The sequence below is a fragment of the Camelus ferus genome, chromosome 1 (assembly GCF_009834535.1).
Source record: "Camelus ferus isolate YT-003-E chromosome 1, BCGSAC_Cfer_1.0, whole genome shotgun sequence".
Lineage (NCBI taxonomy): Eukaryota > Metazoa > Chordata > Mammalia > Artiodactyla > Camelidae > Camelus > Camelus ferus.
The window spans coordinates 1,828,047-1,841,611 of NC_045696.1; the positions used below are offsets into that span (position 1 = coordinate 1,828,047).

The window sequence follows — 13,565 nt, forward strand, 5'->3', positions numbered from 1 at the left end:
GTGAGGTCTCGCGGCTGGCCCGCACCTTTGGCCCCGCCTCCTTGCCTTGAATGCTGAGGGGCAGGGGGTCAACACAGCCCTAGGGACTGCCCTGGCTGTCTCCTCTCGATGCTTTAAATCTCTGTAATTCAGGGCAGTTTAGAGCCCACCATTCCAAACGCTCGGGGCTGGGGGCTGGGGGCAGGTCCCACCCCGTCGCAGCAGAATTACGTCAGAGCCCGGCGTCTCCACGCCCAGCAAGCGCGGGACCAGGCGCGCGGCCCCAGGGCCGGGGCGCGGCGGACGGAGGCGAAGCCAACGCAGGGGAGCGGGAGCCCTGCGGCCCCAGTGCGCACGCGCCTGCCCGCCGCCTCACTGGTGGCCAATGGTCTGCCAGGACCCGCCCCTGACGACGCGGCCCCGCCCCCTAGAGACGCGCCGCCGCGGAGCCGACACCCTCCCAGGTAGCGGGTGGCTGGAGAGCTTGGCGGGGTCTGCGGTCCCGGCGGCGCTCCGCCATGAAGCTGACGCGCAAGATGGTCCTGTCCCGGGCCAAGGCCTCGGAGCTGCACAGCGTGCGGAAGCTCAACTGCTGGTGAGGCCCAGAGGCCGTGGTCGCCCCCGCGCTTCCTCCCCGCTGCCCAGCACCCCCTCCCTGGAGTAGGGCCAGGAAGAGCTGCCGGAGAAACCGAGACCCCAGCCCAGCACCCCCGCCCTGGAGCGGGGACCCCTGCCCGGCATCGCTGCTCTGGGGCGGGACCGAGGAGGGTCTGCGGAGGCTGTAGAGGGGCTCGGGGTAGAGGGGGCACTGCCACCTCCCCTTCCCGGCCCCTGCCCCAGGCCGGTCTGCTCCAGAGGTGCTGTGAGCTCAGGTGGCCTTGGACAAAGATCATCCCAGAATTTGCACCCCTCCTGAGTGGTAGTGTTTCACACAAGGCTCCACACCTCTCCTTGCTTGAAATATTGGGACTTACGTTGAAGGCTGGCTGTTTGGCTTCTAGATAGCTTTGGTGGGGCAGATGGTGCACTCCGTGGACAGTCTCATTTCTGAAACTGCCAGCAATAAGGTGGGAGATCAAGATGATTGACACTATTTCTAGGGTAAAGAAAGGGAGCAGAGACTCCAAAGTAATGCTTCAGTAAATGTTTTTGTAATTGAGCCCACCTGCCAGGGGCAGAGGTGTGGGGGCTGTCCCTGAGTGACTCGCTGTCTGGGAGGTGACAGGTCAAGATACAGGTGCTGTGGGGTCAGTGCAGGATCCAAGGCAGGGCAGCCAGGCTGAACTGAGCCAAGGAAAGACAGAAGTGCTTGCAAACCTGCAAGTTCTACACGGGGTCACTGGGAACCCAGAACACGGCTCCACGCACCTCTGTAAACTGGGCAGGTGGGGAGTGGGGCACTCGGCCAGAAGCAGACCTTCCTCCCACTGGTGTCAGCAGACTGACTGCAGTGAGCTCTGCCTGTTCATTAAAAAGCCTTTCTCCTTGTCCTGCACATCTGGTATTTTGGCCACAACATCCCTGTCCTTTGTTTTCAATAATGCACGTCTTTGTTCTGCACAAGGAGGTCACCCTTCCGCTCAGCAGGGAGGAACAACAGCCCTATTTCAGGCTTTCTGAAGTGTGTCTCATAAGTTGCATGTTGAGCCCTTGAACTTGGCCTCTTACAAAGGCTCCCTTGTTTATCTACATTAGTGAGGGAATTATCCCTCTATGCAGCAGCCTTCAGAATGAGTACATCTTTGTGTGCTTCAGAGGGCGCAACCTCTGCCCCTCCTCAGTCTGAGAAGTAGCCCTCTAGTGTCAAATAGTTTTGTCCAAAATCAGCTAAGAAACAATTTGGGGCCCCTTTGTCAGTTATCTGAGAAAGCTTGCTTTTACTTTGTCCTTGAAATCAGAGACTCTTAAAGTTTATAGACGTTTGTCATTAATTGTTGGAACTTTTTTTTGTTTTTAAATTTATGTATTCAATTTTAACAAAGTAAAAGTATGTATGTCTTTTCTTTCCCCAGGGGCAGCCGCCTCACAGATGTAAGTATTGTGCTGATCACCTCCAAATGGTCCCTGGTCCCCAAGAGGTGACCGGACCTCACTCATCCGATCCTGGCCCCAGTCTGCTTTGTTCATTTAGCAGTTTTTGTAGGGCAGCGCTGCTAATGAAAAGAAAAGTTCTGTAGTATCCAAGTTTATTCTGAAGTTCCTTCAAACATTCTCATGTGGATGGAGGGCCTCTATGTTGTGCAGAGGAGGGAGCAGTTCCAAGATGCAGACCTGCTCTGACCTGGGGAATAGCCCCAGGGACTCGGTTTCCTTTAAGGAGCAGTGCATTTGGCTTGGGGTCTTTTTTTATAGGTTCCTGGACTTCACGTCCCCTAGGAGGTTCCTCACTTCAGCAAGTCCTCTTGGTCAGTCCAGCTTCACCCTGTCCTCCCTCTTGCCCCCACCAACGGTAGGAAGAGATAGGGCTGGGGTGGGGGCGCAGCTTGTGCGGAGCTGAACTGAGTTGTGAGTCTGAATGCGCCGCCCCCTTCCTCTCTCACTCCTAGGATGAATGTCCCCAACTTGCACACAGTCTGGGTGCCAATCAGTTGGTTCTAAGCGACTTCTGTTTTGTAACTTGAACTATACCTTTCCTGAAAAACAAAGTTGGAAACACTGAGTGGCTGGGCTGTCCAGAAGAGCTGATTCCGCTTCATACTCTAACTGAAATGCTGCATATGTTAACAGCGAAAACAAACAAAACAAAGCAGCACCGTGGCAGAAAACACTTGTGTTGCAAGTATGAGCATCCTGGCCAGAGGGCGAGCTTATTGAGGTCGGGGCCCCGTGTGACTCCGTGCCTGGCGTCTGGCAGCCACACAGACTGGGGCTGCACCGCTTATCAACCTGACAGGTTGGGGGGCTTCGTGAATCAGCCTGAGCCCCACCGCTCTTTCCCACTGAGTCAGTGTTACTGTGGTCTGAGACCCAGTTCTAGGCCCGCCTCCCTATTGGCATAGCTCCGTTGGCAAGAAGGGGCTTCTGTCCTTTGTTCTCTGTGTGTGTGTCGGGGACAGAAGGAAGACAGGCTCTCTGTCCACTGCGGCCCCTTGCTGATGTCCTCTGAGGGCATCTGAGATTAGGGGTGCTCCGTGTCGATGGCTGCAGCGTTTGGTGGTAATGGTGCTGTTTAAAGTTGTAGAGACGGTGCCAGTTTCTCCCATCAGCTGGGGGGATGTCTAGGCTGCAGAGGGGCGTGGGGCAGAGCTGTGCGTGCTCCCGCTGGGGTGAAGGAGGCCACCCCTCTCAGGCCCTGGACGTGGGGTTGCCGGCGGCTCCAGCTAGGTTCTCCGTGGGCTGCTGGAGAGGTGTGATGCCGCTGCGCCTGAGCAGCGATGTCGGCAACCACGCTTTCTTCCCCCTAGATCTCCATATGCCGGGAGATGCCCAGCCTGGAAGTGGTCACCCTCAGGTACTCAACACCCACCGGCCGTCACTTTTAAGTCACCAGGGCTTAAAGAGGAGGAGAAGGCCCAGATCCCTCCCGCAGGCTGCTAGTCGCCCCAGAGTCCCGGCCAGGGCCTGCAGCCCCTCGGCCCCGCCCTCCTTCCTGGGAGGCACTCGCCCTGCTTGCCCTGCCTGTCTCCCTTGGTGAGCCCCCCGCGTGGCCGCGTCCGCCCCGAAGCTCGGCCAGCTTCCCCGCATCACAGGGCCGTCACGCTCTCCTCTTCCACAGTCGTTAGCATTTTAACAAATTAAGGAAACCTTGAATGAACCAAATACTGCCTTTGGACTTCCAGGCCGCTGGGGAGTTTGGGGGGTCAGGGGGAGGGAGGCGCACCCTCCCCCCCGAACTCTTTCCTGCCCACTCTGGGCCCAGGGCGGGGGCTGTGCTGCCAGAGGCTGGGGTGAGGTCCCCACAGGCAAACCCTCACAGGGCCTGAAGGTCTGCAAGGAAAGCAGGCAGTTCAGAAGGTCCCGGGACTCGCCTGCTTGTGGGGTGGTGGCCCTTGTTCTGTGCGGACCCCTGTGACTTGCCCTTCTCACCACACAGCCAGCCACCCTGCTTGTCCCCAGCTGCCCTCTGCTCGTTCTTTGCGTCTTCTGAGGTCACGTTATGGGTGCCCTGCCGCCCACCTCGTGCTCTCGCACCCCCAGCCCACCCCGACAGGCTCCGGTCTGGGCCTCGGTTTCCCCACCTGTGAGGTGGGGTGTTCTCAGCGGTCTGTCTGGGTGTGTGTGTGTGGGGGGGTGATGACGCCGCTCTGTCAGTTGGAGCCTGTGGGTCCCTGCCTGGTGGCTGGGTGATGTCCTGTCTGACATGTTCATGGTTTAAGCCCGGAGCTGTGTCTTTTGTGCACACGGGGTTTGGAAGGTCAGTGCTCAAGTCTTAGTCACGTGGAGCTTACGTGTGCCATGGGTTTTTCTGGCTGCTACTCACTGTGAGGCACAGGGGTGTGTCTGGGCGGCCTCAGCCTCCTGTCCTATAAGGGGGAGACCTCGCACCCCCATGTTGACGCCCCGAGGCCTGAACGGGGTGGGGGCTGCTGCTCCCACCTGCAGCTGCAGGCCGTCCCCTGTAGAGCTTTGTCCCAGCCTGGGACCTTCCTGGACCCTGAGCCCCTGTGGCCGGTTCTGACTGGGGCGGGGGCCGTGGGGCAGGCCGGGCAGTGCCCCTGCCTGTGTCGGGGACCGGGCCGCTGTCGGGGGCTTCCGGCCGCGCTGACTGGCGCCTCCGTGCAGCGTCAACAGCATCTCCTCCCTGGAGCCGGTGAGCCGCTGCCGGCAGCTGAGCGAGCTGTACCTGCGCGGGAACCGCATCGCCAGCCTGGCCGAGCTCTCCCACCTGAAGGGCCTGCCGCGCCTGCGCGTGCTCTGGCTGGCGGGGAACCCGTGCTGCGGCGCGTGTCCCCACCGCTACCGCATGACCGTGCTGCGCACCCTGCCCCAGCTGCAGAAGCTCGACAACCAGGGTACGTGTCCCCTGGCAGGCGCCTGGCGCGGCCCGGGTCGGGGTGGGGGGTCTCAGCCGCCCGGCCAGGGCGTCTCTCTGCGCTGCCCTGGAGGCGCTGAGCTGCGGCGCCTCCTTTCCACCTGCCACGCCCCCTCTGCTCGACACTCATCCACGCAGCCCGGGGCGCGTCACTGCCAGTCCCCAGGGCTGGCGGTGCCCAGCGCCCCTCGCCCTCCGGCTCGGGGTTGCCATCCTGGTGGAGACGCCGCCTCCCTGCCGTTTTCACCTGCGTCTCCTCCGGCACCCACGGCACGCAGCTGGCCAAGTGTGTGGGCCGTCCTGCGCTCCCGCCTCGGGGGATTCCAGCCCGCTTCCGGGGACTGTGCCTTTCTCTGGTTCGTCGCTGACACTCTCTGTGCTGGTTCCTGACCTTTGTCTTATTTACACAGTGATTTTCTCCCAGATGAACAACTTTAATATAAACAGACTTCAGGAGAAATTGCCGTATGTGAATGAAATAGAAGAAATACAGCGTATTCTGTTCCTTTTTAAAATTTGTCTCAATTTGGGGCAGGGTTCCCTATGGCTTTTGGCAAATGCTGGAATTTAGCTTTGCAAGCAGTCACTGGCACCTGCCAGGGCGGAGATGCAACCGTGTTGGGACCCGGCTCTGTTCTGAGGGAGCCGGCCATCAGGTGCACAGACAGACACCTCTTCTTTGAAGCAGTCTGTGCTGAACACTGAAGGGGTGACGAGGCCACTGGTGTTTTTGTCCCTCTCCCGACCCCCCAAAGCTGTGACGGAGGAGGAGGTGTCCCGAGCGTTGATAGAGGGAGAGGAGGTCACCGCCCCCAGCCAGGAGGACACGGGGAACGGCCAGCCCGAGCTGTCATATGCGCTGAGCACCATGGACGCCACCACTGAGACGTCACAGGACCTGCTGAGCCTCAGTGAGGAGGAGGCCAGGTGGGGTCAGCATGGCTGTGCCTCTAGGACTAAGGGGAGGGGGTATCCAGGTGGCCCCAGCCTGGTGTCCGTGGCCCAGGGCAGGGAACTCGTGTGAGTGTGGAACCAGCCCTGCGCGGGGACTGTGGACTCAGGGCAGTAGGTTAGCGGGCATGCAGGGCCAGCAGGGCGGGAGGGAAGCCCAGTGGCTGCTTGAGCCATTGTGCAGCCTCAGGGACCCCCAGAGCCAGCGGGGTGTGCTGGCCAAGGAAGAGCCCTCCCTGACCCACGGCACACCTCCTGTGGCTTGGCGGCCTCTGAGGGCAGCTGACTGACTGTCACGGACATTTCTGAGCAGAAACTAAATGCAGGGAAGGTGGTGGAGACTGTTGTTCACAGCAGACCCCTGGCTGAGTGTCCACTAGCGGATGACCGCGCCTGTCTTGCTCTCCTGCACGTCGAGGGCCCGTGGGTGATGGCCAGCAGGGGCAGTTGCAGGCCCTTCTCCGTGTCTGGGGCTGGAGCTCTGGGTGCAGGGAGGTTACCCTGTGGGTCAGAGAAGTGAGTCCTGTCTTCCCCTCGTGTCTGGGGCTCCCATCCCTCGAGAGACAGTGTCATAGAGTGGGAGTCCCTGTGGATGGGGTGAGGGTCCACTTTGAGGAGTGAGACTCTCCGTGGCTCTGGGATTGGACCTGCGGATATTGTGTGAAAGGTGCGGCTTTGGGGCCCCGAGCTCCTCGGGCCTCACGCCCCTTGTCCTCCCCCGAGCAGCGTCCAGGGACAGCTCGGCCTGAAGCCCCCTTCCCGGGACCGATTTCCATCCTTCTCACAGAGGGAGGCCGCAAGCAGTCTCAAGAACAGGGTGAGTATCATGGTGGCCGCTGGCTCCCCAGCCCGGAATGTGGAAATTGCGGGCTGAGGGCGGGGGACAGTGGCTGGAGACGCCACAAGGCCGTGCACAGCCAGGCCCCGGAGGGTGGGAAGCAGGCCGTCCGGGTCCAGTGTATGTCTCCAGGTCCAGGCTGGCTGCACGTGGCCAGTGAGGGTGAGCCTGAGTGTGCAGCCGGGCCTCCCTGCGCCCACTGCCCCCAGGGCCCATGTGAGGCCCGTCCTGGGCTCGGCAGCGTGGCTGTGGCAGGACCTAAAGTTGGAGAGTGCTGCCTGTAGAGAGGCCTCCAGCCTGGCGTTAGAAGTGGGGGCCCTCCTGGCCAGGGCGGGGTGGCCTCACCGTGCAAGGACCGGGACGCAGGCCCTGCGGCTCCAGAGGCTCCCTGCAGGGACAGCAGTTGCTGGTCACGGGGCCGCTGGGCGACGTTGTCGAAGACCCGATCCCGCCAAGGTCTCTGCCACGCGCGCCACTCTGGCTTGTGCTTGGCCCCTTTCCCTGCTCACGGGATGGCCCTGCTCCAGGATCAAGGGCAGCAGGACGGGGCCACTTCTCGCCAGGTGCGTCCTCTTAACTGGCACACAGCAGCTTTTCTGGGTGCCCCTGCTGCCCCAGCAGGCTGGGCTCCAGTTCCTGAGCCAGAGGGGCTCCCGAGCCCAAGCCCAAGCGGGTCATTGGCGGGGAGCATGGGGGGCCTCACCGCCTGGTCACGTGGGATGGGGGGCTGTGTGAGCAGAACCGGGGTCTGGGGGGCCGTGACCCCCCAGCCTCTGCTGCAGCAGCTGGCTCTGCCTGACCAGAGCTGCTGGGTGCTGGGACCCACCCATGGTCTCATGCAGGTGGGGTCCACAGTCCGGGGGGCTGCCCAGAGCCACGGGCTGGGACTCACCTGTTATGTCAGTGACCACTTGAAATGCACGGGGAGCTCATGGGAGGTTCAGAGGGGGCGGATTGAGGCCCCAGTCCTGGGGAGGGCCACCCCACCTGGAGGTGTCACCACGGGCCTGCAGACAGCTGTGACCACAGGCTGAAGGCCAGTCTAGGCAGCAGTTGCTGGACCTGAGGCCGGTCTCCCCAACCGGCCCTGTCCAGCCCATCACTGTCGCCTCGGGACCACACTCTCCTCAGGGAGGTGGTGCGTGGGGCAGCTCAGGGTCCCTGCACACGTTACAGGAGGAGCCCCGAAGTGGATACCATCCTGGTGGCAGGTCTGCCCTGTAGGTGGGATGAGGCCTGAAGCTCCCCCCACCCCCACTTGCACATGGGGTGTCTGCACAGGAGAGTGGGCCAGAGCTTGAAAACACTGGTTCAGAGCTGTGCTTTCCATAAAGACAAAAGACTATTACACCCGTTAACGGGACGCCTGCTCCAGAAGCAGAGAACGGAAGGGCCCTGCCCTCGAGGATCTAGCCAGGCTGGGGCCCAGGGGGGCAGCGAGCCCCCGCAGGCCTCTGAGTGCAAGGTGCTGATGGCCTGGGGCCTGGGGGGCCGGGGCAGTGAGGTTTGTAGGGAGCTGGAGCCTTGGGGCATCGCAGTGGCCAGGGGTTAGTGCCCTGGGCAGGCTTCTGAGCGGACATGGTCACGTGGCTGTGTGTGTGCACGCTCCAGCTCGCGGCCGTGTCTTCTCACTCCAGAAGGAGGATCGGCTCAAGGAGCTCCTTCATGCAAAATCCTCCCCCAAGTTTCCTAGTAGAAACTGTAACGCTGCCCTGCTCGAGTGAAGGTGGAAAGCGGGTGTAGAGATGTGGATGCCTGTGCGTAAACACCTGAGCACGTGCGCGTCTGAGCACATTGCCCAGCACCTGCTCTGGCCCCTGCCCTGTCACTGAGCAGCTGTGTGACTGAGGGCCCATTACTCAGCCTCTCTGGGCCTCGGGGCTTGGAGCAGGAGGTAGGTCAGTTTGTAGGAAGTCGCTGCAGGCAGTGGGCGCCCTCCCAGTGCCACGGCTGTGACTTCAGTCCTCCCAAGTCTCCATCCGTTGCCTGGAAAGCCCCCTCCTGAAGGCTGTGCGGCCGAGATGCACGCATGCTGCTGGCCAGGCCCACGCGTCCGGGTGTGGGCAGCCCACCTGGGAGGCGTGGCACTCAGCCAGTGACCCTCTGTGCCCCTAGAACAACATCCTGACAGCCATCCTGCTGCTGCTGCGGGAACTGGACAGTGAGGGGCTGGAGGCCGTCCACCAGACCGTGGTCTGCAGGCTGCAGGCCCTGCACAAGCAGGAGCTGCAGGAGGACGTGGAGTGACTCTGGGCGGGGCTGCCAGGCCCTCCTCCCAGGACCCTGTGCTGAAGGCCAGCATCTTCCCGAGCACCTGGGGGTTGGAGGCACAGCCGTGGCCTCGCCCCAGCACACGGGGCTGCGTCCTCAGGCAGCAGAGCTCTCGCTGTGGACGGGGGCCGCGGGGAAGGCAGGTGCCAGTGGGCGGACCCGCCCCTGTGCCCTCCTTGGCGGCAGGGCCCACCTTGCCGTGGCCTCCCTGAAGGGGGACTTGGCGGCCACTCTCCGTAATAAATGTTTTCCCAAAGTCTGATTTGGAAGCAGACGTTTCCCAAATGCCAGGCGGGGCCTGGACGTTCCTGGTAAAGGGGAGAGCCGTCGCTCAGGCGTGTTTTCTGTGTCAGTTCTCTGGCTCGGCCACGGGATGGATGTCTGTGGACTGTGGGAGGCTCCCAAAACAACGTCAGCCTTAGGGACAGGCTGCCTGCCACCTCTGGGGGCGTTCTGTCTCCCTTTTTGGGAGCCCAGCACGACGCAGAGGGTCTGCGCTGCCCATGTGTGAGAAGGTTCAGACGGACAGGCCGCGCTTCTGCCTGGGGACCCAGGTATGGCCACGGGAGAAGCAGCTGCGTGGGAAAGGACAGCCTTCCAGAGACTGTCCCACGTTTCTTCCTTTAGGAAGAGTCGCAGCCTTGCCGTGGTGCCCAGGTTGTGGGCGGTGACCCCCCCGTGCCCCAGCAGAAGGGGAGGAGGGTGACCTGCGAGCCGCTTGGGGAGGGCCGCTCCTGCTGGGTTGGACGGCGGGGCCTGTGGCAGAGCGGGTGTCTCTCCACCCCCTCGCCCTGCCGTCGGGGAGCGTCTGTGTCCGGCAAGGGCATGTCAGGTGTGTGAGGGCTGCACAGACCCAAGGGGGACTGACCACAGCGTGCCAAGGAGCCAGGGGCAGAGGCGCCTGGGAGCCCACCAGCGGCTGGGTGGAGAAGCACTCCTCCTGGGGCAGCCGTCACGAGGTGGAAGGTAGTCGCAGACCGGCCTCGTGGGAACCCCGGGGAAGGCAGTGCGCCACCTGTGGGGCCCTTCGAGGTCTCAGGGCAGGGGGCAAGCTCCCACGGCGGGAAGAGGGGACGTCCCACTCGGGGCACCTTTGGCAAGCAGCCGCCAGCCCCGTGCACAGGCCTTCTCCTGTAATTGTGGGGTCCAGACACTCTCAGTGAAGCCCGTCTTGCTGTGAATGAGTCGGGGGTGGTGATGTTGCGTCAACACCCTCCCCCTCCCCACCCACTGGGCACAGCTCGCATCCACCTCCCCCCGCCCCATGACCTGGGGCGCCTCCATCCGGGACCCTTGAACTGGACCCCTGATGGGGTGACCTGCCCACCTCAGCCCCTTGCCTCCACCCCACCCTCCGCCTTCACCACTCCCTCCCCAGAGTCTCCAGCCACCTTGCTGGTTCCGCTCCCACCTGCCTGCTCTCCCGGTGCCCCTTTGAAGCCTTCAGGCTGAACGAGAACAGTACACCCAGATCCGGCCTGGCCTGGATCCCGGGGCCTCCAGTCTTTTAACAGGGTCGCGTCGCAATCCCTGCTCTGACCGTCCCCCCAGGTGACCCTGGAGGCGGGGTTCCCCAGCAGAGTGGGCGCTGGCAGTACACCCGTGTGTGTGTGTTCTCTTGGCCCGAGACCCAGGGCACGTCGCTCAGCTGAAATGCTGGTCGGTGCAGCCAGAGGCGAGCCAGACGTGTCCTGTTCTCCCTACGAAGCTGCTGCCTAGGAACAAGGGTGTCGCTCTGTCTCAGGCCACACCGGCAGGTCACCCGGGCCAGCAGCCAGTGTGCTGCCCTGCAGGATGCAGCACTCATCTGGTCCTGACCTGACGTGGGGCACTGAGTGGGCCAGGCCACAGCATGACCACAGCCAGGAGGTGGGAGGTGGCCGCTGCCCCTTCACTGGAGCCTCCCACGTGCCCAGCTGCTGGGTGGGTGGGGACCCCAACCCTGAGCCACAGACCCTCCTCTCTGCCCCGACCCCCAGGTCAGGAGGTGAGCTCCGAGCCCGGGGAGAGGCACAGCGCAGTGCCCTCTGGGGTGACGTTCAGGAGGGGCTGGGGGGAAGGAGCCTTCTGGTGGGGGGAGGTGCTTGCTCATCTCCCCCGTGCCCAGGGCCGCCCTGTTTGCAGGAGGACACGGGAACTTCTGATGGTCACCCCTCGGGAAACATTCGTGGGGGTCCCCGTCCCCAGAGGGGGCTGTGGTGTGCTCACAGGCTCCCTGTGGGGGTTCTTGAATCAAATCACTTCGGAAATTAGAGAAGAAACAAGGAATCTTTGCAGCCAGGTTTCTCCGAAGACAGTGGTTCTCCACAACTCTGGGAGTGGACCCGGGATTCAGTGTCTTCCTGGGGAGCCTGCGGTTCCAAAGGCCCCACAGGGCACGGGAACACAGGGTACACTGAGCAGGATGCCACTGTGGCGATCACCCAGCCCAGCTAGGAGTGGACACTCACGGTGGCCTCACTGAGTGAGATGTGGGCCACGCGTTCACCCTCCCAGCAAAGGGACTGGTTTGCTGGCCTGTGCAGGCCCGCATGAGGGTCAGGCCTGCCTGCACCCCTGTGCCCCTGTGGCCCGCCCAGCCAGCCAGGACGGCGGGCACACAGGACCCTGCACTCGGTCTAGCCCCGCTGTCCCTGTCCTGAGTTCACCCTTGTTCAACAAGGGACCTGGTCTCTGGGAAGTCGGCATCCTTCTGCTCCTGCAGGCTGTCACTTTTTGTTAGGAGGAAATATCCTTTCTACATAAACGGGCAAAAGCTGCCAGTAAGAGCACCACGGGAGGGAGGGGGGCGGCCATAGCTTCCCCCACGCCGTCCACAGGGACTGGCAGGCAAGGCAGAGTCGGAAAACACAAACCTGTGACTCCCAGCCTGGCCAGGGGTGCAGTGTCTGTGTCAGCCAGCCCTCAGGATGTCAACAGGTAGGAAAGCTGAAACATTGTCACTGCACTGCCCCCATGCGGCCGATGGGTGAGGCTGCAAAGTGAGCACCCCAACACGTGAGCTCCCCTCACTGGACCATCCGACTGAGGCAAACGTGCTGCGTGAGGCTTTGATGTCCCCTGGCCGGGCTGTCGGGGGCTGGGACCGTGTCTGAGGGGCTCCCCCCCCACATTTAGGCCTTCAGGGGTGGGCCCCCACCCCGCAGTCGTGCTGTGCGTGCACCTGTGCGCTGGAGCCTCTGGGGCAGCCTTCCGGAAATGCTCTCCAGCACCCGCCGAGCCCCGCCGCCAGCAGTACAGGAAAGGGCTCCAATTAAACTGACCGCGCAAGCGTCTGCTTGGGTGTGTGCTGCTCAGGGTTCCATCACCCCCATAAGACGACTCCTGGGCGGCGTTCCCTGCAAAGCTCACAGAAATAGCAGTGTTTTCCAGGGCCTGAAATTGGAGCCTTCGCTTGGTGAGACAACGCGAGGACTGAGACGGAAAACATGCATCTGTGGTCGGCCTGCCCTGGCTGCATCCCTAGTGGACACCAGGCTTGGAGCGGGCCCTAGGGCTCGCCCTCCCGCACACGGGGCACGGTGGCTTCAGGGGAGCTGCCCATCAGGGCCGCCCTGGGCTTCAAGCGGTCATCAGGGTTGAGAGGGGCTCTGGGTTCAGGTCTTCCTGCTCCTCCCAGCCAGGCGGCCCCAGCCCAGCAGGACTGAATGGGGGCTGTAGGAACCGTGGGGTTTGGGCTGCTTCCCAGGGCAGGTGGGATCATTGCCTCTGCTCTCTCGACCACGTATACACCTGGCCAGCTCTGCAGTGCTCAGCAGACCCCACTCGGCCCCTCCCAGGGTGCTGCCCTGGCCTCAGGCAGCCGGGGAGTGATGCCCAATTCCTGGCTCACCCCATTCCTGGGCCGGCAGCTCCCCTCCTTCCCCAGCCATGTTCCCTCAGCTGCGCCCTTGGCCTCACACCCCACCCCCACCCTGTTCTGAGAAACTGCTGGGCACATGCTTTCCTGCAAGTGAGGCTCAGGCTTGTTGTCTGGGGGGGGTGGGATCCCAGGTGGCCCCAAGGTCCTGCTGGACCCCTGGTGTGTACACCCTACGTGAACCCCACCTTGAGTGGGAGAGGGCAGTCTGTGAACATGAGGGACATGCTGCCTTCTATGGCCAAGGTGAAGGGGTTTCACAGATGTAGTTAAGGCCCCTAATCAGCTCACTGAGTTAACAAAAGGGAGTGTCATGGTGGGCCTGCCCTAATCAGGTGACCCCAGCCCTCCCTGATAGGCCTCACAGGATCAGGGCTGAGGCAGCTGAGGGCTCCCCTCCCTGGGCTCAGAGACCTTCTTGCTGCCGTCAGAATTCTGCCAGCAGGAGCTCAGAAGAGCTGAGGTCCAGGTGGGACCACACCCTTCATTTGGGGAGCCCAGGGGCTGGCTGATAAGAGGAAGCGGTGACAAAGGAGCTGAGCAAGGGTTGGGCCCTGACACCCAGGTCCTCCTGCAGCTGCCACAGCCTCTGCCTTGGCCTCCTTGCCACAGGATGGGTGGCTGCTAACACCCTTCCGCCATGTCCCTCTTTCCAGCCTGGGAGGCAGCCTCCTGTGTGCCCAGTGTGGGCACGC

At 62.5% G+C, this 13,565-nt stretch overlaps 1 protein-coding gene across 3 annotated transcripts; it reads left to right on the forward strand.

Moving 5' to 3' along the window:
* Positions 1-301: 301 nt before the first annotated feature.
* On the forward strand, positions 302-9,273 carry CFAP410 (cilia and flagella associated protein 410). Of its 3 annotated transcripts, none has more exons than XM_032493681.1 (7): positions 302-574; positions 1,992-2,010; positions 3,384-3,609; positions 4,702-4,931; positions 5,707-5,878; positions 6,629-6,719; positions 8,856-9,273. In XM_032493681.1, exons 1-7 carry the CDS (start codon positions 365-367, stop codon positions 8,985-8,987), a joined length of 1,080 nt encoding a protein of 359 aa, XP_032349572.1. In that variant the 5' UTR covers positions 302-364; the 3' UTR covers positions 8,988-9,273. The 3 variants fall into 3 exon arrangements, with proteins under 3 accessions (XP_032349572.1, XP_032349688.1, XP_032349624.1); XM_032493733.1 differs by having other exon boundaries at positions 399-574; positions 3,384-3,430; XM_032493797.1 differs by lacking the exons at positions 3,384-3,609; positions 4,702-4,931.
* The last annotated feature ends 4,292 nt before the right edge of the window (positions 9,274-13,565 follow it).

Bases quoted from the DNA above. Each gene is read 5' to 3' on its own strand.
- CFAP410 (XM_032493681.1), top strand. From the start codon at position 365: ATGGTCTGCCAGGACCCGCCCCTGACGACGCGGCCCCGCCCCCTAGAG. The intron at 3,610-4,701 runs GTGAGCCCCCCG...GCCTCCGTGCAG, and splicing joins TGCCCTGCCTGTCTCCCTTG to CGTCAACAGCATCTCCTCCC. The intron at 6,720-8,855 runs GTGAGTATCATG...CTGTGCCCCTAG, and splicing joins CAAGCAGTCTCAAGAACAGG to AACAACATCCTGACAGCCAT.